This window comes from Ctenopharyngodon idella, chromosome 13 (assembly GCF_019924925.1).
Source record: "Ctenopharyngodon idella isolate HZGC_01 chromosome 13, HZGC01, whole genome shotgun sequence".
NCBI classification, from domain to species: Eukaryota; Metazoa; Chordata; class Actinopteri; order Cypriniformes; family Xenocyprididae; genus Ctenopharyngodon; species Ctenopharyngodon idella.
In genome coordinates, this window is record NC_067232.1 from 1357570 (window position 1) to 1384159 (window position 26590).

Consider the following 26590-nt stretch of genomic DNA (forward strand, 5'->3'; position numbering starts at 1 on the left):
CTGGTAGAGTTACTGAACTACTTAGTCCTTACATTAAGGATCAGTTAGGATTGTTATTGCTTCAGAGTTATTTATTTCTCTCTATTAATAATGCTACATCTGATTAGAAATACACCTTGCACTTTGCGTTTGGTACATTTTTGCTTGCATTTGAAATAATGCACGCATATTTAATTGTGTTTGATAATGTGTTCACTGGGTTTCTCTTCTCTCTGATTCAGCATGACCTCATGTTTCACGCTAAACTCATGATTTGCATGTGATTCTGGCTGTTTTTAATGTAGCGAGGTCAGGGCAAGTAATGGGATCGATAGTGCACAAATGCATTTTTATATATTGATAGCAGCAATAATGCATTTATGTATTGATACTAGCAGCAATAATGCTTTTCATAATAATGTAAATGCATTTCCTTTTCTCAGACACTCAACTGTTCTCTTTTTTTCTCTCTTTTTGTCGTTGCAGTCTCAGCAGGTCACACCCACCACAACATCTCAGGTCTCCACAGCGAAACCTGCACAATATGAGGTAAAAACCCTCATCCTTTTCAGTCATTACACTCCACTCTACAACTTTATCGACCCATGGCATCCACAATGTATGTTGGTAGTCGTCTGCTTTTTCCTTCTTTGAAGTATCCAGGTGTCTGAACTGCTCTGTGAGGGACGCTACTGTGTTTTTAAGAGGTGTGGTGTCGTTGCTGAATAGAGACCTATTCAGATAAAGTGTTTAAAGAGGTCATGAATTGAGAAATCAAATTTTCCTTGAGCTTTTGATATAAGAGGTCATCATACTATAAGAATATCCCATAAGTTTCAGAACTGAAAACTTCCTTGTTAGTCTAAAAACAACTTTTATTGAAACCAAGCCCAGATTAAGACTCGTTGTGGAATGTTCCTTATTACGTCATAGATAGGTGAAAGATCGCCTCTGCAGAAGATCAACTTTAACATCGTTACCACTGTAGCCCCGCCCACTGATTTGCGCATGACAAGTAGTAGGTAAATAACAGACTTGACGCTAACACTGGATCGAGCAACTAAGCCATACATTGACTTTGAAGAGTGCAAAATGTTGTGCAGTGCCAAGTTGTGGAAAAACACAGTAGCTGCATTGGATTTGCAGAGAGCCTGAAATAAAAAAACAATGCTGTGCCTTCTATATTCGATCTGACAGGTACGGCACAACACACTTATGTGAGTAAAAAAGTTTTTACTGGGTCACTATTGCTTTGTTACAGATCGTTTGATATGTACGGATTATGTGTACGTCTAACCAAAATCACCAGCGACCGGTGATTTTCTGATATAAATGATTAATGTACAGTCAGATGTTCTGTCTCAAATTCATTTGTTGTCAGTAAATCAAACCAGTGACTAAATGGTCAACTTCACATTGTTTCTCTTAGTATGATGAAAATAATCTGTTATTTAAACTGTGATTAAATTATATATAGAAAGCGATCAAAGAACGCTCCCTTTACAATCGCTGGAGCTGTCAATCAAACAGCACGAGTTTATCAGTGACTAAGTTCTGTACTCTCACCAAAACTCCCATTGGGATCAACGAATTTACATTATGTTTTCACTGTTAGTTATGATGAAAGCATTCATTAGTGTGCAGAAATCGATTTACAATGACGAGATCACTGCAATCATGCACTCAACAAGTCTGTGATCGGCTACATGCTCATCACAGCAACCTTTCATGCCACAATATAAATATAATGCTATAATCAACACTTTTCACGATTAGTAAACCTTGAGAACTGTAATAGTAAAAATGTTCTAAAAATTTTTGAGAGAGTTCCACATGTAATACTTAGCTATTTTCATATGAAAGATGTTAGCCAATCACAGCAGTGGGCGTTTACACTGAAGTCTCACAGCAGACACGCCCCTTAAAACAGAGCGTTCAAATCAGAGGGCTGAAATTAGGGTAGGAAAAATGGCTTTTATTTCTAAATTATGACAATTTTTGATGTAAAAATCATATTAACATTATAAGTGCACCCCATGAAACATAATAATACAAAATAATGCAGTTCATGACCCCTTTAATGCTGTTCTATTCAGTAGAAATGTAGACACTATGTGTAACAAGCTTTTCTGAAGAACAACTGAAGGCCACTTAGTGCAAAAGTCGCCGCCACAATACGAGGGTGTTGTGGGTGGCTGACGCAAGGTTGCTATGTGCTTTATTTAACAAGCACCATCATTAAAAGCTACAAGAGGACCGAAAATAATCAATGCATAGAGATAAAAATACAAAGAAGTCTTTATACACTCACTTCTATGTTTGTATGGACTCTTAAAGGACTTTGTTCTTTGCTTTTTGAGACTTTTTGATTGCTAAACAAAAAAGTTCTTTTAATTTTTTCTCGTGGATATATGTTGCCTTTGGACAAATCATGTTTCTGCTCCAGATATTTGGTTGTGGCAGGACATGGTGTCTCCCATGAGAGGCGTCTCTGCCCTATGACTCAGCTTCCTGAATCTAGCTACAGCTGGAGTTTGCTTTTGATTTGCTTGTAACTGCTGTTTATGTGATTGTTAAAGGTACTCCATCCTGGAATATTTGAGCTGTGGTGCTCATGCAGCAGGCATAATCCCCTTTCACACAGTAATCCCAGGAAATTACCAGAATGACTTTACCAGTAAATACACAAATATGCTGTTCACACAAGCAACGGCATTCTATCTTTTTACTGTTAAGAGACCATTCACACATCAGCACCAAAATACCGGTAATTTCTTGATGTCAGTCATAGGAAATGATCTTTAGACGCTGCGCCGTTGTCTTCATTTGCCCGCATGAGAAAAAGTGCTTTAGTTTCATTTATCTGTTCAATTTGACAACATCTATTGATGTCTGAGTGACAGGCATAAGGGGGTGATCATACAGAATGTGTTTTTACCTCTGGAAGTGGTCGAAAGTGGACAAGCTCAAAATGTTTTACACCCCATTTAAACCTGTATTTAGTATCATCCACTTGTGATCTGATCGACCAAAAATGCATCTTAATACCAGGTGGAACTTAAGGTGATGATACATGTGGCAACTTTTTGAGCAATCGTCAAAGGGCAACCTGTCGTCAAAGGGCAACCTGATGAGACACAGGGCAACTAATTACGTTAGGCCAACGGACAGTTGGCAGCAACTAATCAGACAGGAGCAAATCTATTGCCAACCCAATAAATACTTTATAATAAACACTTGTTAGGCACTTTATTTCAACTTTTCAACTTTTTCTTCATTTTAATTAAAAATAAATGCTTTTCCGATCTGATTTGTGATAGGAAAAGGGAGAAGAGCGAGTTCTGCAAAAGGCGGATTCGAACCCGCGTCGATCGCGTCAAAAGTTACATTCATATGCCATACGCCCTACAGCCACTACAGACGTTGAACAGTTTCCGTCTTTTTAGTATTTAACTGAAAACATTCGATGGCTTAATTACAGCTTACACACATTACATTGGACAGTTGTTGGTATTTTAAGCATTATTCCTTGACGCATGACAACTTACTAGCGTAAAAAGATATAAGTTCATGCTCCTTTTCTCCGCTCCACTGCCGCTGAGAGGCCGCCGTCTTGTTTGATTTTTTTCTGAAATCTCCGAACCGATCACGTGATCGGCTGCTAAACATTCTGATTGGAGAATCTCAAAGAATTGCCCACGACCGATCTAACGTATCCAGATATAAATTTGTTGCTCATTCACAGTGGGAAAGTGCCCAAGCAACGTTGCTCGGCAACATTGCCTGGCAACAATGCTAAAAAGTTGCCCCGTGTATTATCACCTTTAGTTTAGTTGGGGAAGGATTAAAAAAAACGACATTAAAATACAGTGTATTTCCTGAAGATAACATGGTTCTCAACCTTTTTACCCCCAAGGCCTATAAGGAAATGTTCCAGGCCCCCACACAAGACTTTTTGACCTCAGAAAAGCATAAAAATGATTCATAACAACTTGGAGTGGAGTAACACATCTAAAATCTAAGGAGGAGAATGAGGTGGCGTTGGGATGCAACAAGACAATTTGGATACTGAGAGCTGTCAGTTGAAGTTCAAATTATGTGGAAGGAGGAATACAATTGGATGATGAGAGAAAGCTAAGACATTGTGATTGGCTGTAGTCTTTGAATGAATGTAAACTGATAAGAGGCTCAAAAGGAGTTGTTTTGTGATTGAAGCATTCTGTAAGTAAAGTTTTCAATCAACTCTTATGGTTCTACATTGCACCATTTGACAAAGGTGCTTTATAGCACTTAAAGGCCCAACGAGACTTAGATTAAGCCAGGATTAGGCCTTAGTTCAATTAGGACATTTAAGTAGTTTTTATAAACATGGCTTAGAAAAGAAATATTACTGGTATGCATCTTGAGACAAAACAATGGCAATGACATATTTTAAGATATGTCAATGCATGTCACTTTCAGGTAAAACAGCTAAAACATGCATTTTAGTCTGGGACTAGGCTTAAGCCTTGTCTGTGAAACCGGCCAAATGTGGTTCCCTTATGATTACAAGCCAATGAACCACTTTTAGTGCCATTTAGCACCATTTTTGTTTAGAGTGTACAGGTAATTTCCTGGGAATGTTACAACTTCTCTTACTGGTAAATTGCCAGAACCGATTTACCGGTATTTTTGAAAAGGTCCTTTACCAGTAAAGACTGTATGTGTAAAAGGGGGCTATAGGTTTGAATCTGTCTTGATCACACTGCTTCTCTCCCAAATAGTTTCCACCTTAAAACATGGAATAGGCCCAAAAGTAATGTGTGTGACGCCCTAAACATGATATATGATTGACATTCTCACATCTGCGTTGTAGAAAGGACCTACACAATCGTCTACTGCAGCCGCAGCTGTTAAACCCGGCACCAGCCCTGCAACCCCAGCAGCTCCTTCAGTAGCTGCATCTACTGCGGGAGCTGCAGGTGGTGGAGGCCCCGCCACCACTCAGAAAGGACCTTCTCAAGTCACGCCACAGGTAGACACCATCCCGTCTACTGGATTTATCGGACTTGGGGCTTGTTCACACCTTCCTCATGCTGGTTTTCATCAGGGCCATACTGCACTTTTTCTTAAAAATCTTTTTCCTTTCTATCCTAACCAATCTTGCTTTCATTCTTGGTTAACATTTTTGGTGAATACTAACACAACACTTTTGGGCTGTTTCTGTTTCTATAACATCTGGAGAACATTTGTAGGACCATTTGTTGCTGTCTCTGTCTAATGGAGATTGTGCTTTTTTGTTTCGTTCTTTGGTTCTCAACGCTGACCACATTCATGACTTTAATGGGTGCCGCCTGGAGAAACATCAAGTTTTAACTTTCTTCTCTGCCATTTCGAAACTACACCCCATCTTCATTGGGTTTTGTCCATCTCATCTTCATACTTAAAAGTGCATAATGAGAATCTCACTCCTGCATGCTGATTGCAGGCGACAGTCTCTAAACCCACACCTGCGACTTCTGCTAAAGTCCCAACTGTGAGCTCCGCTACTGGACCTGCTGGAACGACAGGTGGAACAGGAGTGAAGCCTACAGACCCTGTGAAAGACAAGGCCCAGGTACACCAATGCACATCCTTCATTGGCGTCTCCTTATTCTTCTGCAAACAAGACTTCATCAGCATGGCTCTTTTACAATATCATCTTCTGCACACCATTTATTGCTGCTTTTACTTCAAGAATACTCTTTGGATGGGTAGTCCCAACTTAGCAATGCCTCATTCTCCGATCACCACCCTCCACGTCTCAACGTGTTTATCTTTTCCACATGTGAATGAAAGGAGTTGCATCACTGCACCCCTGAAAAGATTAGACGGAGGTCTTATCTTTCTGTTCTTTCCCTCTCTGGGTTTGCTTTGGCTGCACAATTGCTTTATTTAGTTTATAATCACCATGTGAAAGTTGGTATTAATGCTCGAATATGTGGCGCGTATGCTTCTGATAGAGTACAACCGTTCCTTCATCCAAACCGGGACCTGCTAAAGTGGATCCGGCTGTTGGAAAGCCCTCAGCCACGGCTGGTGCCCAAAAGCAAACAAGCGCTCAAAAGGTACTTATGGAATGACGGAGGATCACCGGGAGTGTCATCATTCTTATTTTAACCTCACATTCTCTTGCTAAAAGTACAAAGACATTTGTGCTTGAAAATAAGCACTCAGCATATCTGAATGGATTTTAAAAGGGCTTTTTGGGGAATCATTTCTGTTTCAAATGATTAACGACTACAACCAAAGTTCAGCTCAGTGCGTAAACTCACATTAATGCATTTCAAAGAACATAAATGCAGGATGTAAAGCCACTCAAGCTGGTCCAGATATCACATATACACTACCATTTAAAAGTTTGAGATTTTGAGATCTACATGTGTCAACTTTTCATAGTAGTTCAGGTGAACTCCCAACAGACATTGTAAAACATCCTTTAATAAGAGCAGATTTAATACAACAGTTTGGTGAGCAGCATATGGTCAAATTACAGGGATGTCTTTGGCAATTTATTGAAAAATACATTGGAAGGAGAAATGTGTGCTATCTGGGAATGTTTCAGTAGTGTAGCCAGTCCAGGTATGTCAGTATGGAGAATAATAAAATAATTTTGCTTTGGGCTGCAGGTGCAAGTGGAAGTGGGTCCTCCAGGAGCTAAAGTCAGTACGGAGGTTAGTACACATGCTGAGTTTATATTTTTTTTATCTTTTTTGAGACTTTTTATGTGTCTTAAAAAACATTCCAATGTGTTTATTTTTTATGTGTGTTTAGGATGTAGATCCATTTGATGCCCTGTCTGGCACTTTACCATCATCACAACCTCTGGCTCCTAAAGTCCCAAAATACACTGGACCAGAGATTACAGAGGTAATGCATGAGTGTTGATATTTGACTGATGTCTGTTTTAAACTTAGGGTCGGTTCACCCAAAAATGAAAATTCTGTCATCAGTTACTTACTCTCAATGTCATTCCAAACCCTTTCGTTCACCTTTAAAACACAATTTTTAGATATTAGGGTGAGTAATAGATGACAGAATTTTCATTTTTGGGGGAACTAACCCTTTAAGTAATAATCTTAGCATGTGTTTGTAAATGCTGATTGTTTAACAACCTGTATTTTGCTATACGTGTGTGTTTTCTAATGGAGTGTGTTGCATGTCTCAGCCAAATATAAAACCAGAGAAGGGTGTTTTGTGTGGTGAGAGAGATGACACACTGCCGCCCGGATACAGAAAGGAAGACATGGTCAGTTGGCGATCATACATATTTTTAACCTCTTTCTTTTTCTATTCCTTTCAGCTTATCAGTAGTTAAAGGGATAGTTCAACCAAAAATGAAATGTTATTTCAAACTGGATGATTTTCTTTCTTCCATTGAACACAAAATGAGGATTTTGAAGAACATTCTTTTTCAATGTCATTGCATGATACTTTTTCATACAATTACAATTAAAGGTGCAATATGTAAGATTTTTGCAGTAAAATATCCAAAAACCACTAGGCCAGGGTTATATATTTTGTTCGCTTGAGTACTTAGAATATCCCAAATGTTTCCAACTATTTGTAAATCATGAGAAAATTGCAATTTTAACCAAGGCTCCGGGATGTGTGAGGAGTCACCTGTCAATTGCATCATACCCGCGTTAACCCTCGGTCTGCCTCGGTTTCCGTTTTTATTTTGCAGTTTTATTTAGTTTTATTTTGCAGAAACCATGGAAACACCAAAGACGCTTTAATATATTACACGTTTTAATAGACAAGGGAACAACTGTTTTGATATATTTATAGACAGAAAACTAATTGTTGTTATATAGCTCAACACGTTTAGTCTTATTGTTTAAATCTAATTTTCTTGATTTTTTGCGAGTACCATGCTTTACCATGACTCAGAGAAAAACACTATTTTGTCAAGTAGCTAACATAGCATAATCAGATGCAGCTTTATTTTTAGTAACAGTAATACAGAATTTTCTCCATCGTATAATACGTTTTAAAATTAATTGCATGCCATTTATCAACACAAGCCATCCAGTATTTAATATGATATTCTAAAATCAATCAAGCTTACTGCAGTGTGCAACAAGTGTCTCACAGCAGCCACCGAGTGAACACACAGAGTAACGTTATAACATCATTTTCAACACTCTCAAATGTATCTAATATGATAAACAGAGCTGCGTTACCTCATACTCATGACCGGAAAAGCGGAAGCGGCGCCGGCGACTGTGACATAATAAAAGTTCCGCTGCTCGTGAGGCATGTGTTGCGCAATCGCTCCAGCGGCCTCGTTCAGCTCCCACAACACTCGGTCCTGCTCTGCTTCATACTACAATAACGTTAACAATCGCATCCATGAATATGATTTCTTCCCGAGTCCTATCCCTATTCTTTTGCACCGTCCGTTGAGGTGAAGATCACATGTCCCAAGATTCCGTGCTCAAACTTGCCGTCATCAAGCTACGCTTTTGTTTTGAATAGACCTCTAGCGACCTCTAGTGGACAGAAATCCTACATACTGCACCTTTAATGCGGACTGAGGCTTTTAAGCTTCAAAATGGACAGAAAGGCACCAAAAAGCTTAATAAAAGTAGCCCAAAGAAGGACTTGCATGCTATATTCCAAGTCTTCTTAAAGGGATAGTTCACCCAAAAATGAGAATTCTGTCATCAATTACTCAGTCTCATGTTGTTCCAAACCCATTTGACTTTTGTTCATCTTCGGAAGAGATTTCTGTCCCTCCATTGAAAGTCTATTCACTCAAAACTCTTGACGTTTACAAAGATCGTAAAATAAATCCATATGAATCAAGTGGTTTAATCTAAGTCTTATGAAGAGACACAATCACTTTATATGATGAACAGATTTAATATGGGCTTTTATTCACATATAAACATTGATCACCAAACATAAACAGAAGCGCATCCATACTTGCTTGACACGCAAGAACAAACCTCATTGGTTCTTGCGGAAGCTTAATTGTTTATCACAAATAACTTCATTTGTGTTCCAAAGATGAACAAAATATAGGGATTTGAAATCTAATCTCTTTAAGCCATTTGTTTCCCTCTTCATAATCCATCAGTCTTGCCTTTTTTATTATATCTCACTGATGTGTAGAGTATGTTTTTAGTATGTTTCTGACTGTCTAATCCAAAGCATTTGTTTTTAGAGGAGCATGTTTTTCAGTAGGCTTTGAGTCTAACCAGTGTTTATTTATATATTCAGGAAAAGAAAATACCTGCTGGAGCTCCTGAGAAGCCTAAAGATGTTCCAAAGGTAGGAGAGTTGCGGAGGCCTTTTACTGTCAGTGTTCATTGAGCTGTTGTTTTTAGCTCTTTTCTAATCATGTGACTCCCATTCTTCTAGTTCACACATGTTTGAAGTCTCCAGTGTTTGCCTACATCCCAGCACCACATTATTACTTTTGCAGTCACACTGTTATTGTCCCATTCTTCCTGTCTTTGGGCCTAATGCATTAAAAAATCCGCAAGTTGCTTTTTATAGTGAAAATTAGCTTAAACATATAAATATAATGCTGATTAATTTGTATAATTTAAAATGACAATAAGTAATTAGCATAATACACATCAAAACCATGTCCATATAAGGCCCCCCCCCCCTCTCTCCCACCTCGCTTCCTGTCCACGCTATCATATGCTATCACAATAAAGGCAAAATCGCCAAAATAAATCTAAAAAAAAAAAAAAAAGTAAAAATTCACATTGTTACAAAAACTTTCTATTTCAAATGCTGTTCTTGTAAACTAGATATTTATCAAATAATCTATGTGTGTGTATGAATCTAAGTTTTTTTCTTTTTCTGTCAACTTATTGAATAATCATGATTTCTGCATGAAAACATTTGCACACAATATGCCTGGTTTAGTGAATAAGGCCCATAGTCCTACTGTTATGCCCATTCATATCATCTTTGATATGTCAGTCTCACTGTTAATGTCCAATGTCTTACCATTATTCTTGCTGACAGACTTTCTCTCTCTCTTTCTCTATCTGTATTTCACTGCCAAATATTTAGCTTAATCTAAGGGTGTTGGCTAGCAAACAGAAGCAAACACAAATTCATCACTCATTCACTTTCAGCACATTGTTGCCCAATCAGCACAAACTGTACACACACACACACACACATAACCTGTGCTGCATTTCACTCATTCACTCAAGTTTTTTGTTAACGCCCATCACCCACCCTTCAGTTTTCAGAATATTATGATCACCGTCTCACCATTTTGTACAGCTTTCCCGATTGCTTTTCTCTGATCATACATAGAGGTCTCAGATTATTCAGCTGCTGTTTGTTTTATAAGTTAGCATGTGAACGCAGCGTGTTTTTAATGTTGAGCTCTTGGTATGCAGAGGGTGTGTCTGTACTTTTCCTGCCACAGCATATGCTGTTTGTTATTCCCCCGAAATTTAGCTTGGGGCTCCCTCTAATGGTCTTTTCTAGAATTACATTATTATTTTTGACATTTGTGCACAATTCTGTTTGGTCTTTTTCATTCACGTGTGCTTGTTTGATGTTTTCTGAAAGCCAATAAGCACAGACGATGCGCTGGAGTCCCTCTCTTCTGGGTTTGTGTCTTCAGCTCCTCCTAAGAAGACAGATGTGGTGAGTAGCGTATCTTGAAAACAGATTGTTATGTTTGCTGGGGTTTTCAAACTTTTTCATACCATGCACAGAACTTCAGTTATTAAAGTCCCCTTGTGAGGGAATTTTATTTAAATTAAATAAAAATATAAAGCCAGCTTAAAGAAAAGAAAAAGAAGAATTTGTAAAATATTATATGGAAAATATTTACTTTTTTTTTTTTAACTTGTTATTAATTGTAATAATTATTTTAATAGCTAAAAATATTTTTTTTTTTTTTTATTATTATAAATTATATTTTATTTATCAATATTTAGTTATTAAAATAATTGTTAAAATTAAGTTGTAAATTAATTATTGTTATTATTTTATTTATTATTTAATAAAATAATATTTATTAATTTTTATTATTATTATTATAAAAAATTAACACTATTATTATTTATTTTATCATTTTCATTGTACCCAAACACCCTTTTGCTAATAGTTGCACATTTACAATATATATATATATATATATATATATAAATATATATATAAATATATATATATATATATATTTATTAACATATTATTGACTTGAATTATTATTTTAATAACTAAATAAAAATAATAATTATTAGACTATTATATTAATAAATTATTAAACCCTAGCTTAAGTCATATCAGATCATACGGTTGTACTTGATCATAGTTTTGACTTAATGCAAATGTTTTGTTTCTTTGTATGATATTTATTCGCTATTTTTCAGAAAACTGAAACGATAGGAGCAGTCGATGTTCGTTCAGCAGGCATGTCCAACTTTGCTCCCCCTCCACCCTCTCAGCAGGTAACAGCTATTAAAACACTGCGACAATAATATTAGCATGTCTAAAAACTAAGCACGTCTCTCTCTCTTTGAGCAGAAACAACCGGCGACGTCTCAACCTGCTACTGTAACTAAATCACCTGCTCCACCGGCTGACAAGAAAGCCAAACTGGAGATCTCCACACAATCTACTAAACCAAAGACAGATGAGGTAAAGTCAAGTTCAACCGTATACTTTAATGAAATAATGTTCATTCAATATTTCAGATCAGTCAACCTATTTTTATTATAAATAAAGTGAAATTGTGTCAATTTTCTATTCTAGTCAGACTCCATGTCGCTGGACGCTCTCAGCGCATTGGGCGACACACTGGGCGCTCCAGAACCACCCAAAAAATCACCTGAACTCAAACCTGGGCAGATAGTTGATGTAATACTTCTGTTTATTCTTTCGTAATTCTTAGTAGATTATTTTATTTATTATTATTTTTATTAAAGCATTAGTATCTTCTATAGTGTATTTTAGCTTTTAGTTTTGTTATAGTTTTATTAATATTTTGAATTAGATTTATTATATTATTAGTGTTATTTTCAGTTAATTTAGTTTAATTTTGTAGTACTTCATGTGCTTTTGTCATTTTATCATTCTTTTTGTTTTGTTTTGTTGTATATATATATGTGTGTGTTTTTATATATTCTAGTTTTCTATGTTTTTAATCAATCGCATGTTTTTGAGCAGGAGAAGAAACAGACATCAGAGAAGGGTGTTCTTGTCGGGGAGAGAGAGGACACACTCCCACCAGGTTACAGATTCTCAGAGGAAGAGCTTATGAAATATCCTCCTCCTAAAAAAGAGGTCAGACATTGTATACAACTTACAAAATATTTCGAATCAGTGTCTTCTATTATTCTTATTTAATACTTTACATAATTGAGAATGTTTTATGTTAGCAGAAATGGGTTGTATTAATGGTGTGTTGTGATTGGCTATTGTCACTGGATGCTGTGTTCTGATTGGTGGATCTCTCTCTCAGCCCTCACTGAACACAGATGATGCACTGGACATTCTTTCTGAAGGTTTCACGGCCCCCGTGGCAGCACCTGTTGTTAAGGCATCTGTTCCTCCTGCACAGGTAATAATTTATAGTCATTTTCATTAAAATGAGACAATATAAGAACAATATTACATTATACAATGTCCAATCTGCCCCAAACTTCACGTTTGATAATAGTCCATCTCTATTCAGTCCAAGACATTTACATGGCAATATTCAGTTACAGTCAAACCAAAATGTATTCAGACACCTTGAACATTTTATTCATTAATACAGTTTATAGTTTAAAAAAAATGGTAATAAAATATGACAAGATCTCAGAGTTAAACTGTGTCAGAAAAAAATTAATCTTAATTATGTCAGATAACACATAAGCAAAACATGGTCAGGTCAAAGTGTCTGAATAATTTTTGGTTCCAAATTTACTGGTAGTTCACTGTATGAAGAATTTTTGGGTATAATATGTCACAGTTGACTTTATTTTGTTATCCTCACTTACATAAATGAACTATAGTTTCCTGCACCCACTAGTAAAAATATACCAAAAACATCAAAAATGTCTGAATAATTTTTGGTTTGACTGTATATTCAAAGCACCACCTGCTGGCAGCAGGAAGTGTGGCACATCAAAATGACTTTGCTATTTTTCTCCTATATTTACCCGCTTAAATGCGTGTCATCCACTATTCACTGTTTTCCTAAGGCCACTGGGTGGCGGTGACCATGGGTACGAGGGCCCTTTGAATGCTGCTTGCAGCTTTGATACATTATGAAATGCTTGTAATGTACATTCAGGTAGTTAAACACTGTTAATTTGTTTAATCAGGAAAAGAAGAAACCTGATGCGGTTCCTGAGAAGACTAAAGATCTTCCTAAGGTAGGAAAGCTGTTTATGTGCTGTGTTGTTTTAAGCCATTTGCAGTGTTGGGGGTAATACATTACAGGTAACACGCAATCTGAGTTACGCAAGTTACTTTGTTTTCCCATGTATTGACTGTCACCTTACCCGTAACCATGTTGCGAGAAATCGGGAGTAAGTGCAGAGGTGTTGTGTTCGCTGTATAAACATGATGGTTATTGTAGTTATAAACTAAATGTGATCATGCATTTACTCATCTCACTTGCTCAAAAAAAAAACCAAAAAAAAAAACTTTTAAACGTAACTTTCCCCAACACTGCTTACAGTGCCTCCATTCCACATTTTGTTCCTCCTCAAAAAAAGCAGATATTTTATAAAATCAAACAGTTCATCAGTTTCAAACTGTTTAACCACTGGTCATTTTTCAAATCAGGAAACAAAGAAGCCTGATGCGGTTCCTGAGAAGACTAAAGACGTTCCCAAGGTAGGAAAGCTTTCTGTGCTGTTTTGTTTAGCCTTTTGTTCTTTCTTGTGTGTAACAGCAACAAATATTATTGCATTAAGTAGGTTTAAGCATTCAAATAGTTGTTGAACCACTGGTATTTCTTTAAAATCAGGAAACAAAGAAGCCTGCTGGGGTTCCTGAGAAGACTAAAGACGTTCCCAAGGTAGGCTTTTTACTGTCAGTGTTTATTTTGATATAATGATAGGCTGACTGTACATTATACCACTCATTACACTGCCACTTGCCCAAAAACAATGGCATGAAATATTGATTTGATTCGAAATTGCTTTATTATTACAAGGAACTGACCGTGGAGTGAGACGAAAGACATGAAACTACTGTAGCACAGCTATGTAAGAATTTGGCTGAATTGGGAAAATGGTCAATAGTACAGTACAGCTTACATGATATATTTGACGACAGAAGGCTGCAATTAAGCAAGTTGGTATGTGTTAGAATGGTTAGTGTTTGTATTACACAGATTAACCTGCTTATTTTCTGTCTTTCTAATCTTCTTTTAGCATAAAGTGGATGAATTTTCAGCACTGGATGCTCTGGCAGGTGATTTCGTGGCTCCCGCACAGTCTGCTTCTAAGGTACCATCAAATGTGTAATTCAGCTGTGTTTCTATCCAAAGTTATGAATTTAACTTGTGTGCAAAATTGGAATATCACATAAAACATTTGCAGATAAAGCAGCGTTTCCATCCCATGTGCTCAAGAAAACAAAATAAATAGTCACTTCCAGGGAAGTTGGCTCAAAATATCTGTAATAAAAATGGAAGTTCCTGCAGTAGGGCATTTTTTTTTTTCGTACATTGTACATTTCGTACAAAATGCGGTCATGTAATCTTGTGTTCGGATACCTGGTTTTTGGGAACACAGTCAAGTTCTGGTAGGTAATTATACCCAACTATTTTGATGGTAGACTTTGGCTCAGGCATTTCAGAATAACCAAACTAACATTTGAGATGCTGTGCAATGAAATTGGTCCGCTGTTAGTTTAGATATCCAGTCACATCCTTTGTTGAGGCAAAGTTACGTGAGTTCTGTAAATGTGTTTCCATCATAGTTTATGCGCATGTCGTCTTATTGGATAAAATAAATGAAACACCTCACTTTAGTGCATACGTTTTTTTATGCAATTTTTAGAATTTCTGCACATCTTGGCATTTCCATCCAGTGTTTTTTATTCGATATCCCTAAATTCACATATAAATAGGTGAATGGAAACTTGCTTAATTCAAATCTCTACTATTATTGTCCAGTATTTCCTGTATTTGTTTTCACTCAAAAGATGATGAATGTTGTTTTGTTCCCTATTCTGTCTCATTCTATTCTATTCTATTCTATTCTATTCTATTCTATTTTTGTATGCTGTAGGTTTCTTCAGCTGCTCCTAAAAACGTTATCCCTCCAGGCCCTAAGCAAAAACCAGAGACAGATGAGGTATTGCAAATCCTGGACATAAAAGATGTATTGTATATATGAAATTGCTCATATCATTAGTATATATTGTTTTAATATTAGAACCAATGTTCAGCTTTCTGGACCCTATGAATTTTTAATATGGCTCTCTGTATTTCTCTCCTGCTCTCTCATGTGTAGGATGCTTTCAGCGCTCTGGGCGACACACTGGGTGCACCAGAACCACCGAAAAAACAACCTGAACTCAAACCTGGGGACATCGTTCATGTAATTATCTCATAATTTATGACTCTTCTTTGATTTTTATTGTCTTTTACAAATGTAGATATGGCATTGATATCATTGCTACATTTCTTGGTGCTTTTTTAATAATTGAATGAGCAGGAGAAGGATGTGACATCAGAAAAGCGTGCTCGTGACGGGGAGAGAGAGGACACACTCCCACCAGGTTACAGATTCTCAGAGGAAGAGCTTAAGAAATATCCTCCTCCTGAGAAAGAGGTAATACTGTCACAGTTATTAGCATTAAGTGACACTGATCTTATTGTTGTCTTTCAATAACTTCGTTCATATGTGTCGTGATCAGTCTCAAGGATGGTGATTGGTCACTTTTGCTGGATCTTGTGATTTGATTGGTGGATGTTTTTTCTGTCTCAGCCTTCCCTAGACCCTACTGAAGCTCTGGATATTCTGTCTGGAGATTTTACCAGCCCCACTGTCCTATCTGTTCCCACTCCCCCTGTTTGTTCTTCCTCTAAGCCTCCTGCTAAGGTGAGACTTGTGAACGTCCGCATACAGTAGGAAACAAACACAACTGAGATCTATTTGATGTCTTAATTGTTTCTCCAATGATATTAAATGCCTGGGGTTGGTAAGATTTTTAAAATCTTTTTGAAAGAAGTGTCTTTGCTCAACAAGGCTGCGTTTATTTGATGAAAATACAGTAAAAACTGTAATACTGTGAAATATTATTACAATTTAAAACTGTTTTTAAAATGTAATTTATTCCTTTGATGACAAAGCTGAATTTTCAGCATCATTACTACAGTCTTCAGTGTCACATGATCCTTCAGAAATCATTCTAATGTGCTGATTTGTTGCTCAAGAAACATTTCTTATTAGTATCAATGCTGAAAACAGTTGTGCTGCTTAATATTTTTGTGGAAACCATAATACAAACATGAATAGAACAGCATTTATTTGACATAGTAATCTTTTGAAACATTATGTCTTTACTATCACTTTTGATCAATTAAATTCATCCTTGTGGAATTAAAGTATCAAATTCTAAAAAAAAAAAATCTTACTGACCCCAAACTTTTGAATGGTAGTGTATGTTTAATCTCAATATCATCTCAATGTTTATTTAAACCTCTCTCGTCTCTTTTCTCCTTCTGTACTTTAGCATTCAGATTCAGCTTCAGATTTTGCTTTAGATGCTCTTGCAGGTGATTTTGTCGCTCCTTCTTCTGCATCCAAAGTTCAGTCTGCTGTTTCTGGCCCTCCACATGCTGACAGACAGGTAGATTTCTAGTTTATCCATATTTGCACATATTATACATGTTCATATTTTCCTTCTATACTGATTTTCTCTTCTACTCTTTGTTGAAGTTGTCAGAAGGTACCTCATCAGCTTTGGATGCCCTCTCAGACACTCTAGGAGACATAAAAGCAGCCCCTGAGCCCGCCCCTGTCCCGCCTAAAGCCATAGTTAAGGTAAAACGCCTTTTAATAACCATGTCTTTCCACTTTCCATACTCACAACTGAGCACCAAGCAGAATCAAGGCCGATTCACACCAAGTCCGATGCAATTACATGACTAAAACTACTTATTTTCGTAATTCGAAAATGCACAAAAAAAAAACAAACAAAAAAAACAGATTGTACGACATTTTGAATTTGGTATGAAGGAGTACACACACAAATCATCTGCCTTTTAAATAGGTCAAATAATGAAAAAGTAATTTTCCTTGATCTTTAGAGAATAAGAGATTGATGCACTATGAAAACAAACTGTAACAGCACCTCAACTTCCTCTTCAGTCTCAAAAAACATGTTTACTGTATTTAAACTAAGCTGTAAAAAATGACTTGTTAAAGAGTAAAATGCGAGATGATACACCAAAACCTTTTGTTTCCTGGTATTGTGTGGTGCCTGTCGCTCTGCATATCCTTCTTAATTATCCCAGTGTTGAGAAAATCATTTTTATCAAAGTCCCTAATCATTTCAGTTTGCCAAAGATGGTCATTTCATATGGAAGCCCGTTTCCGTCACTAAATAAAAAAATAAAAAGAGTAATTGCGACTTTTAATCTCAGAATTCTTTATCTCGCAATTGCAAGTTTATATCTCACAATTGCGAGTTATAAAGTCACAATTCTGAGATATAAACTCGCAATTGCGTGATACAGTAAATTCTGAGATATAAACTCGCAATTGCGTGATATAAAGTCACAATTCTGAGATATAAACTCGCAATTGCGTGATATAAAGTCACAATTCTGAGATATAAACTCGCAATTGCCTGATATAAAGTCACAATTCTGAGATGTAAACTCACAATTGTGAGATAAAAAGTCAGAATTCTGAGATAAAAAGTCGCAGTTACTCTTTTTATTTTTTTATTTAGTGGCGGAAATGGGCTTCCATAATTTCATGTTCAGTTTGGGGTCGGTATGTTTTTTTTAATGTTTTTGAAAAGTCTCTTATGATTAAAAGTGCTGCATTTATTGATCAAAAAACTATTTTCTATTGCAATATATTTTGTAATATGTCATTACTGTAACATTGAAATGTTTTTACTGTCACTTTTGATCAATTTAATGTGTCCTTGTTGATTAAAAGTATTATTTAAAGAAAAAAATCATACAGACTCCAAACTTTTGAACAGTATTCATAGGCTTCTTTCAAAAAATGGTCATGTAAACTAAATTATGACAGTATTGCTTTTTTTTTTCTCCCACCACAGGAAAAGGATATAGTGGAGGAGAAAGTTAGTAAACCAGGTGAGAGAGACGACAGCCTTCCACCAGAATATAGGTTCTCAGAGGAAGAACGCAAGGTGACTTTTGCTTCTTCATTATGTATCCACACCATTGGATTTCATTTATTGACAATTAAAACTAAAGACAAATTTTCCACTTGTTCTTCGCTCTTCTCCACAGGCATTTATATCAGCAAAGCAGAAAGACGTCAAACCAAAGCAGGTACTTTATGAATCATTGAGTGAATCATATATATATATATATATATATATATATATATGAGCTGCACAATTCTGGATTAATTAAAAATCACAATTTTTTGTGTAAAATAGATATCATGATTTAATAATAATGTGAAATTTACTAGAGGTTGTCAAAATGTTAATTGCTGCCGTCTGTTTAAAAATATTTAAGTTAAAATAATTTTAAAAAATCTAAAAAAAAAAAAAAAGCTTCAGAGAATGATTTGATGACTCACTCATAAAGACTTCACTTGTTTCATTACTGGATGAATCAGCATTTTTGAACAAATCTCTTGAATTGATGATTCAATGACAATTACATTTTTTAGCAGTCACTTGTCGCCACCTGGTGGTGCAGCGATGTAATTGATACAATCTTTATTTACTTTCAAAAGGTGATTTACTCTAATTTGATCACTACTGTAGACTTCAGTGTTTATATCCGAACTATAAACTTTTATCCTAGCACTTGATTGAAAATTTGAATAATTGTAAGACATATAATAAATAATAAATAAAGATAATGTGATGTTGAAAATACCTAAACATGACGACGGCTCTCTCTGGGTCAGCGGGAGCAGCAATGCAGATTTGAATGTTCCGTTGTGATCGTACTTTTCAAAAGTTAATAGACATAGCCGAATCGCTGTCATTTAGAAATAAGATTGTGTGAGTTTTTAATTCAAGATTGCGATCTTTTAATGATTAATCATGCAGATCTAATATATATACAACTTCAATAAACAAAAACTTCAATTCTACTCATTTCTATATTTCTTTTCATGAGGACCTTGATCATTAAGAATCTCTGTAGACTTTTGATTGCTTCTCTGTCCATCTCTCAGACATCAATCGATGACACAACGGCCCTTGACATGCTGTCTAGTGATTTTTCTGCAGTACCGGCTGTGAAGCCCTCCGCACCTGATGCCAAACACTTCATCCCTGAACCAACACCGCCAACCCATAAGGTACCACGAACAAACTTGCATAAAGAACTAAACATTCCCCTAAATGCTTTACACAAGTACTGTTTGTTTATTTCTTCATTTGTCTTTGTATACAGGCAACAGGTCCAGTGTTGGATGAGCTGGCAGGCAAATTGATTCCCAACCTGACTGATCCCAAAGCCAAAGACAGCAAACCAAAGGTAAGAATCAGGCCACAGGTTAACTGGCATTATGGGTCTGTGTAAAGCTTTGCAGTTCTTTGTTCAATTCGCACCATCAGAATGAACCAAATAAAAAGTTGGCCTCAAACGTTCATTTTCCATTTCTTTAGAATAATTCACAAATGAATAATTGTCACTCATTTTAATTTTCGATTCTACAAGTTTGGATTGGGTTGTGTCCGAGTCTGATTTTTGAACAAATATAAAAAATGACTCATTGTTCTGATTTTCCATTTATATAATCTTACCAGTACTGCCGGGGGATGGAGCGGGGTGGATGTATTCAGAGCGCTGTAGCGTTACGTATAGGCCTATGGCACGTTTGGCAATGCAATAATTTATCACCTGCCCTACTCTATATGTATTTATCACCTTCCGTATTCAACGTACGAAGAAAGGGCTAATTTTAATTTGAAAGTGAACTAATCCTTTAATAACTATTGTCAAGAGCGTATTGTAGTACGAAGCCACTAAAGGGACATGTTGGAGGAAAAACTATGGGATGGGAGGAAAAAATGTTTTTCAGAATTTTGCGTTCCCCTGAGAAAGTTTGCATTCTCTCACAAAACCTGTTGCGAGTTCGGACAAATTTACTGTTTAACGTCCCTCTGGCAGTGTTTCAGACAGCTCCGTACGTTAACAATAGAGCGTTTCATAGAGTTTTATTTTGAACTTTCTTTATACTTAAGTCCAAGTTCAAAGCGAAACTCTATGAACCACTCCATTGTGAACGTACTGTACAGAGCTGTCTGAAACACTGCCAGTGGGACGTTAAACAGGAAGTGTTTGTCCAGAGAGAACACAAAGTTTCTTGTGGGAACGCAAAATTTTGAAAAATATTTTTCCTCCCATCCCATATTTTTTCCGCAACCATGTCCCTTTAGTGGCTCCACTACAATACTCTCTTGACAATAGTTATTAAAATAACGCGCTAGAAGCTGCCACAAAAGAACTATAAAGAAGAGGAGAATGTCGTGTCTAAAAGCTTTGCCGTCCCTTAGCGCGTCGCCACTGTCTTACATATAGAGTAGGGCAGCTGATAAATTATTGCGTTGCCAGACGTGCCATAGACCTATACGTAACGCTACAGCGCTCTGAATACATACACCCCACTCCATCCCCCGGCAGTACTGGTACGATCCAACCGCGAGCGCTAATTATATAAATGGAAAATCAGAACAATGAGTAATTTTTTATGTTTGTTCAAAAATCAGACTCGGACACAACAACCCAAACTTATAGAATCTAAAATTAAACTGAGTGACAATTATCCGTTTGTGAATTATTCTAAAGAAATGGAAAATGAAAGTTTGAGGCCAACTTTTTATTTGGTTCATTTTGATGGTGCGAATTGAACAACGGACCAATTATGGACCCTTTTCACAGATTGTGATGAAGCATTTCCACAGTTTTTCATATTTTCATTTTTAAAACATCTAATATACATTTATAATGCCATACTTTGTCATTATCTTGGCAGTAAATTACAAAAAAACAAAATTAATGCTGCTGCGAGGGTGTTTCTAATACAGCAGCTGAGGGAGTGACGGGAAATTTGACATCTATCTCATTTCTGTAATGAGTCTCTCTATATCTTTTCCTTTTTTTGGAAAGTCATGGATATGTTCTTTTGCTATTAGAGCAAATGGGAATACAAAAATTATTTGCTGTCATCTCCTGTTCACCACTAGAAGTTTACCCAGCTATGATGACTTCCGCTTCTAAAGGCTCGTTCAAGACCTGTTCACATCAAGAACGATAACTATAAAGATAACGATAAAGATATCCAGTGTCCACACCACAGCTATAACGATATAGAGAAACGATATCATTAGGATCACTTTCAGAACAATTTTTTTTTTCCGGCTGTTGAACGGTAAAACACTGACAGCCAATCAGAATCCATTCTAATTCAAGGGCTCGCGAATTTAAAATGGCGGACGACATTGCGGAGAAGTTAATCGCTGAGGTCCAGAAAAATCCACCGCTGTTTGACAAGTCTAACCCCCTTTTCAAGGATACTTTAAAGAAAATGGATATATATTGAAAACAATTGGTCATACCCTCGGAACAAATGGTGAGAAGTAATAACGATGAGATCATTATAGCAAACAGTGTAACATAAAATTACCTCAGGTTTCCAGTGCTACTTTCGACAACATTTTCTTGCTTCCTTTGAACTTGTAGTGAAAAAGACTAGGCGTTGTTTTTATTCCACTATATTGACTTCGTCAGGTAAATTCACTGTTAGGTTAGATTGATTACTCTAGCTAGATTCACTCGAAACATAGCATGCTGAGGACATCTGCTGGTTAAAGCCGTGTAAATGCAACAAGAACAACAAAAACATGTTGTACACACTTTGAAACCACAGCATGTGAGTTTAGAATAAACAGATTGTTATCATTCATTGGTGTGTGGACACAAATAGAGTTATTGTCATAGTTATCTTTATAGTTATTGTTCTTGGTGTGAATGGGCCTTAAGAATCCTAGAAATGTGAAAAGGGTTCATTATCTGGATGCTGAACATTCATGTTCAGGACACAAAGATCTAGAAGCTTCACTTTTTTCACATATTCTGGATATTCTGTTCTTTCAGAATTATTTCCCCAATCTTCCTCTTTGAAAAAAAATATGTAGCAGGAGAAAATTAAAAGTAGGACAAATCTATGTATGCCATTTCTGTATGAGCGCCAGACCCTTTATACTGGTTCAAACCAGTTTATATCAGGGGTTTCTATCTGATTACAGGCAAAGGGGGGCAAACCAAAGTCTAAACCAAAGGTAGGTTGTATATGAAATGCATGAATTTGGTTCTTACAGCTTTGGCTCATGAACGGCAGCATGGAGAAACACAAACTAAATATCCCATTCTGTCACCATTCCATCAGCTGAAACGCAATCACATGGCTGTATATTTGCATATTCATCCAAAAATCTCACAGGTTTTCATTGTTTGAGCACTATGGCTGGTTTGCTACTCAAAGGCTTTGCATTTACAAACTGCTGAGGGGTCATACAGCATCCAGATCACCTGATTCTATCATTTGCACACATTGTAGTGCTGTTATGCCACAAAGCAACCTTCAATTTCACCAACCACATGCTTACATAGAATGTTTGCATATTTGGTTTGCATAATTAAAATTCTGATTTTGTGTCCCAGAAACAGTCAGTAGAAGATTCCTCAGCCACAGACAAGCAGCCCGGTAAAGTGAGCTCAGATGTGGTGCCTTCATCTTCCACAAAGGGCGGAAACAGATAGATTGCACGTCAGTATCTTTACAAACCGCTTTGAATTTGAATTCAGATTTGGATATTATATTCACACTACTGTTCAAAGATATGGGGTCAGTATGAAATTAATACTTTTATTTAGCAAGGATGCATTAAATTAATCAGAAGTCACACTAAATCCATTTATAATGTTAGAAAAGATTTTATTTAAAATAAATGCTGTTCTTTTGAACTTTCAGTTCATCAAAGTATCCTAAAAAAATGGTTTAACGGTATGGTTTCCACAAATAATATTACGCAGCACAACTGTTTTCAACATTGATAAAAAGAAATGTTTCTTGAGCAGCATATTAGAATGATTTCTGAAGGATCATGTGACACTGAAGACAGGAGTAATGATGATGAAAATTTCATCACAGGAATAAATTACATTTTAAAATAGATTCAAATAGAAAACAATTCATTTAAAAGTATAGTAATAATTCACAATATTATTTCAAAAACAAAAAAATCTCACCAAACCCCAAAATTTTGAACCATATTGTATATATATTTTATTTTATATTATATTTTTTAAAATTTTATTGTATTTTATAGAAGTTTTACTTTATCCATGTGGTTTATTTTTCAGATTTATGGTGCGTCTCCTCATCCCTAACACAAGAAACCATTAAAGGGAGCTGCTCGGACAAGAAATATATTTTATGGTGGACACGGAATGAAACGAAAAAAATATAACTGCACAGAGACACTTAAACATGTATTTTTTAGAGCCCCCCTCCCCTCCCTCTTTTCTCCTAAAGCGAAGCAAAAATAAATCTAATGATCTTTTTTGTCTCCTTGTGACTTATAGAACATGTATATACAGAAAGCGCATGTATTGTTCTATTTTCAGTCGTCTATTTTTGGTGTGGTGTTGTGATATAATTTTTCCCACAGTAAAAAATATTATGCCATATACTTTTTTTTTTTTTCATCTTTAACTGGGGGTCTCTACAGTCTTCCGGCTCACAGACATGAGAGTCTAATGCTGTTTGAGGATCTATTGAGACACTAGTGTACATAGATGCCGCAGGTTAGGAATTCATGGTTTACAGTGCAGGGATCGCAGTAGATGGCCGTGATTATGATGCCTTTTGAATGTTTGTATGATGACACTAGTCAAAAAAGGTTTGTGTGGGAGGTGTTTTTTCTGTGTAGTTTGTTTCCTCAAGTGCACTTACAAGGATGCTCTCGAAAATAACTGTAAAACAATTTTGCAAACACTAAACGCCCCATGTGCCTGTTGTTCATCACAAAAGCCTTGGAAAATAATTGGGACAATTTCATGTTGCACTGCAAAAGTGTTTTCCACTTGATTTCGGAGGTTAAATAAGAACTGTTTAGCTTAAACACAATGTTTGAAATGTTTTCAGAGCCACTATTAAGTTCGATGTGGTGGGCAAAGTCAGTCTTTCAACTCCGTTGTGTTGGTTTAAGGGCAACCACAACATTGCCATTTTGTTTAACATCAGGACTCACTTTTTGACACTTTAAAATGTTTAAATAGCTTCCATAGCTGACAGTAGAAACAAAAACATGACTTTTAAACTCAGCAGTGTCTTCCATATTTTTTGCTCATAAAATCTTGAAGAAATCTGGATAGAGACGTTGTGTACTATTAATTGTGACAGGACGGTATTTTCAAGAAGGGATTTTTACTCTTAAAAAATAAAACTAATAAAATACATAAGCCCTGTTTGTTTGTTTTGTTAGTTTGGAATGTTCTGTTCTTAAAATCTTTATGAAAATAAAGATGTAATGATGATAGGGACTTAGATACGTTGTTTTTAGGTTGTGTGGTGTTTACGGAGAATGATAGTAGTTTATAAAAACATCTTAAAATGTAAATTCAGATCATTAGAACTGATTTAGTCCATCTTTATGTATGTTGTGATCAAACCTGCAATGTATTTACACCCTATAGGAGGACAATGCGACGTTTCTGGAAGATTGCAAAGCACGCAAAGCCCAGTGTTGCCAAGTCCATGGTTTTCATGCAGGTTAAAGGTCGCTCGCCCATTGGGCTATTTTGGGAAATCAAGATTTTCAATTTTCTCATAATAATAAATTGCATTTTAGGTTTGTTTCTCGTCAAACCAGTGTATACCTTCAGAACCATTTGGAACATAGCATTCGGCACAATTTGCATGAGATTAGTTTGACAAATTTGCTTGAGCAGGACCTTTTTTAATTTCTTTCCGAAAAAATAAGGTAGCCCTAATAAAGCTTTAAAACAACATTAAGCTGAGTAAATAATTAGCCTACTGAATTTCCATTTTTGTGTAAACTGAGACAGCCACAGAAAGATGAGGTGTGGAGTAAATAAACCCTAAAAAGATAAAAGTGCACCAATGATTGTTTTATGCATCTGCTCAAAGGTTTCCACTGTGAATTTTGCAGAATTTTTTTAGACTTCAATTTATCAGATCTCAATTAATTTCTTGCTTTTTTTAAAGGAAGAGGTAACTTTTTTTGTTCTTTTTGAAAGCATTCATATATCAGCAGCCGTCTATTGTCTGTCAGGTTATTTCCAAAGCTATGTGATTATTATTATTATTATTATTATTTTTTTAGATTTTTAAATTGGTTGATGCTGTTGGTTAATCTTTAACTGCAGTTTTGTCTTATTCATATCTGTCGTTCTACATTTAATTGAATTAATATTGTCACATGATATTGTTAGATTGAATGGTGTCATCTGAAGACCTTGACTTTTAGTGATTTTACGCCACTGAGTAAGGGTTATGTTACAGTATTTAAGCGATGCCCCCTGGGGGCGTTTCACCCCACAGATTTGGAAAAAAAAAAAATGTAAATGTTCTGAAAATATATTTTCCTTAGAAAACATCTACTCCCTAACTACAGGCCTTACTATTCTCATATCATACATAACTGTGATGTTCTGCAAAAAAAAAAAAAAAAAAAAGAAACTTTTTCTTACTGCTGAAAACTAGATCACTTAACGTGAAATCCGTTTTCTCTCGGGTATGTCGCCAGTGTAAGCTTCATATTGAATACTTTACACTCTTATCAATGTAGTCTGTAGCAACAACAAAAACATATCTTGACTCCATCTAGTGGTTATTTTGGGAAAAAAAGTAGGGGGGCATTTTACCCCAAGAGGGCGTTTTTCCCCACTCTACCCTATGCTTATTTGGCGTGCTGTCCGAGGGGAGGGCTCCGAGCTTGGTATTTTGCCCCGAACCTAGAGTACTCCCCCCCGTACTGAGAGTTGGAGTGGCGGAGGGATACAGAAAACTGTCCTGGAGGACACCTAGCCCTGCACATTTTGTATGTCGCCCTTATCTGACACAACTACTTTAGGTCTTGCAGCAGAGATCATATTATTATAGGGAGATAAGAGGGTCTGTATCTCTTCCCATTGGAGAAAACGTAAAGGCTAACTTAATCAAGTGTGGCACCTATCAGCCTATCGTGTTGCCGTTCAAAACTCCTCCCTGCATACCACCAATGCGTACCACCCGTACCGCCACTTAGCATTAGCCGCTTTTTTGGCTAAAGGTTGCAGGTTGCCTTCCAGTGGCTTTGCTTGCAGTCTCTACTAATGAGCACATGAGTTGAATCAGGTGTGATAGATGAGGGAGACATACAAAATGTGCAGGGCTGGGGGTCCTCCAGGACAGGTTTGGGA

The 26590-nt window shown here is 36.3% G+C and overlaps 1 protein-coding gene across 16 annotated transcripts in view; it reads left to right on the forward strand.

Annotated features, from left to right (window-relative positions):
* The window catches only part of LOC127524721 (calpastatin), a 46449-nt gene extending 21821 nt beyond the window's left edge, over positions 1-24628 (forward strand). For 5 of the 16 annotated variants that reach the window (XM_051916505.1, XM_051916506.1, XM_051916507.1 and 2 more), the window contains 31 exons: positions 466-528; positions 4835-4993; positions 5447-5575; positions 5961-6065; positions 6627-6671; positions 6772-6867; positions 7166-7246; positions 9226-9276; positions 10549-10626; positions 11358-11435; positions 11512-11625; positions 11740-11844; positions 12154-12270; positions 12449-12547; positions 13296-13346; positions 13762-13812; positions 13946-13996; positions 14355-14429; positions 15216-15281; positions 15441-15527; positions 15645-15761; positions 15918-16031; positions 16666-16782; positions 16872-16976; positions 18229-18321; positions 18425-18466; positions 19332-19457; positions 19553-19636; positions 22411-22443; positions 22826-22931; positions 23528-24628. In XM_051916505.1, the coding sequence (XP_051772465.1) occupies positions 466-528; positions 4835-4993; positions 5447-5575; positions 5961-6065; positions 6627-6671; positions 6772-6867; positions 7166-7246; positions 9226-9276; positions 10549-10626; positions 11358-11435; positions 11512-11625; positions 11740-11844; positions 12154-12270; positions 12449-12547; positions 13296-13346; positions 13762-13812; positions 13946-13996; positions 14355-14429; positions 15216-15281; positions 15441-15527; positions 15645-15761; positions 15918-16031; positions 16666-16782; positions 16872-16976; positions 18229-18321; positions 18425-18466; positions 19332-19457; positions 19553-19636; positions 22411-22443; positions 22826-22924 (2631 nt within the window). In that variant the 3' untranslated portion in view covers positions 22925-22931; positions 23528-24628. The remainder of the gene's footprint in view (positions 1-465; positions 529-4834; positions 4994-5446; positions 5576-5960; positions 6066-6626; positions 6672-6771; positions 6868-7165; positions 7247-9225; positions 9277-10548; positions 10627-11357; positions 11436-11511; positions 11626-11739; positions 11845-12153; positions 12271-12448; positions 12548-13295; positions 13347-13761; positions 13813-13945; positions 13997-14354; positions 14430-15215; positions 15282-15440; positions 15528-15644; positions 15762-15917; positions 16032-16665; positions 16783-16871; positions 16977-18228; positions 18322-18424; positions 18467-19331; positions 19458-19552; positions 19637-22410; positions 22444-22825; positions 22932-23527) is intronic. The other 11 variants (XM_051916517.1, XM_051916518.1, XM_051916519.1 and 8 more) reach the window with 7 other exon arrangements.
* Positions 24629-26590: the final 1962 nt, after the last annotated feature.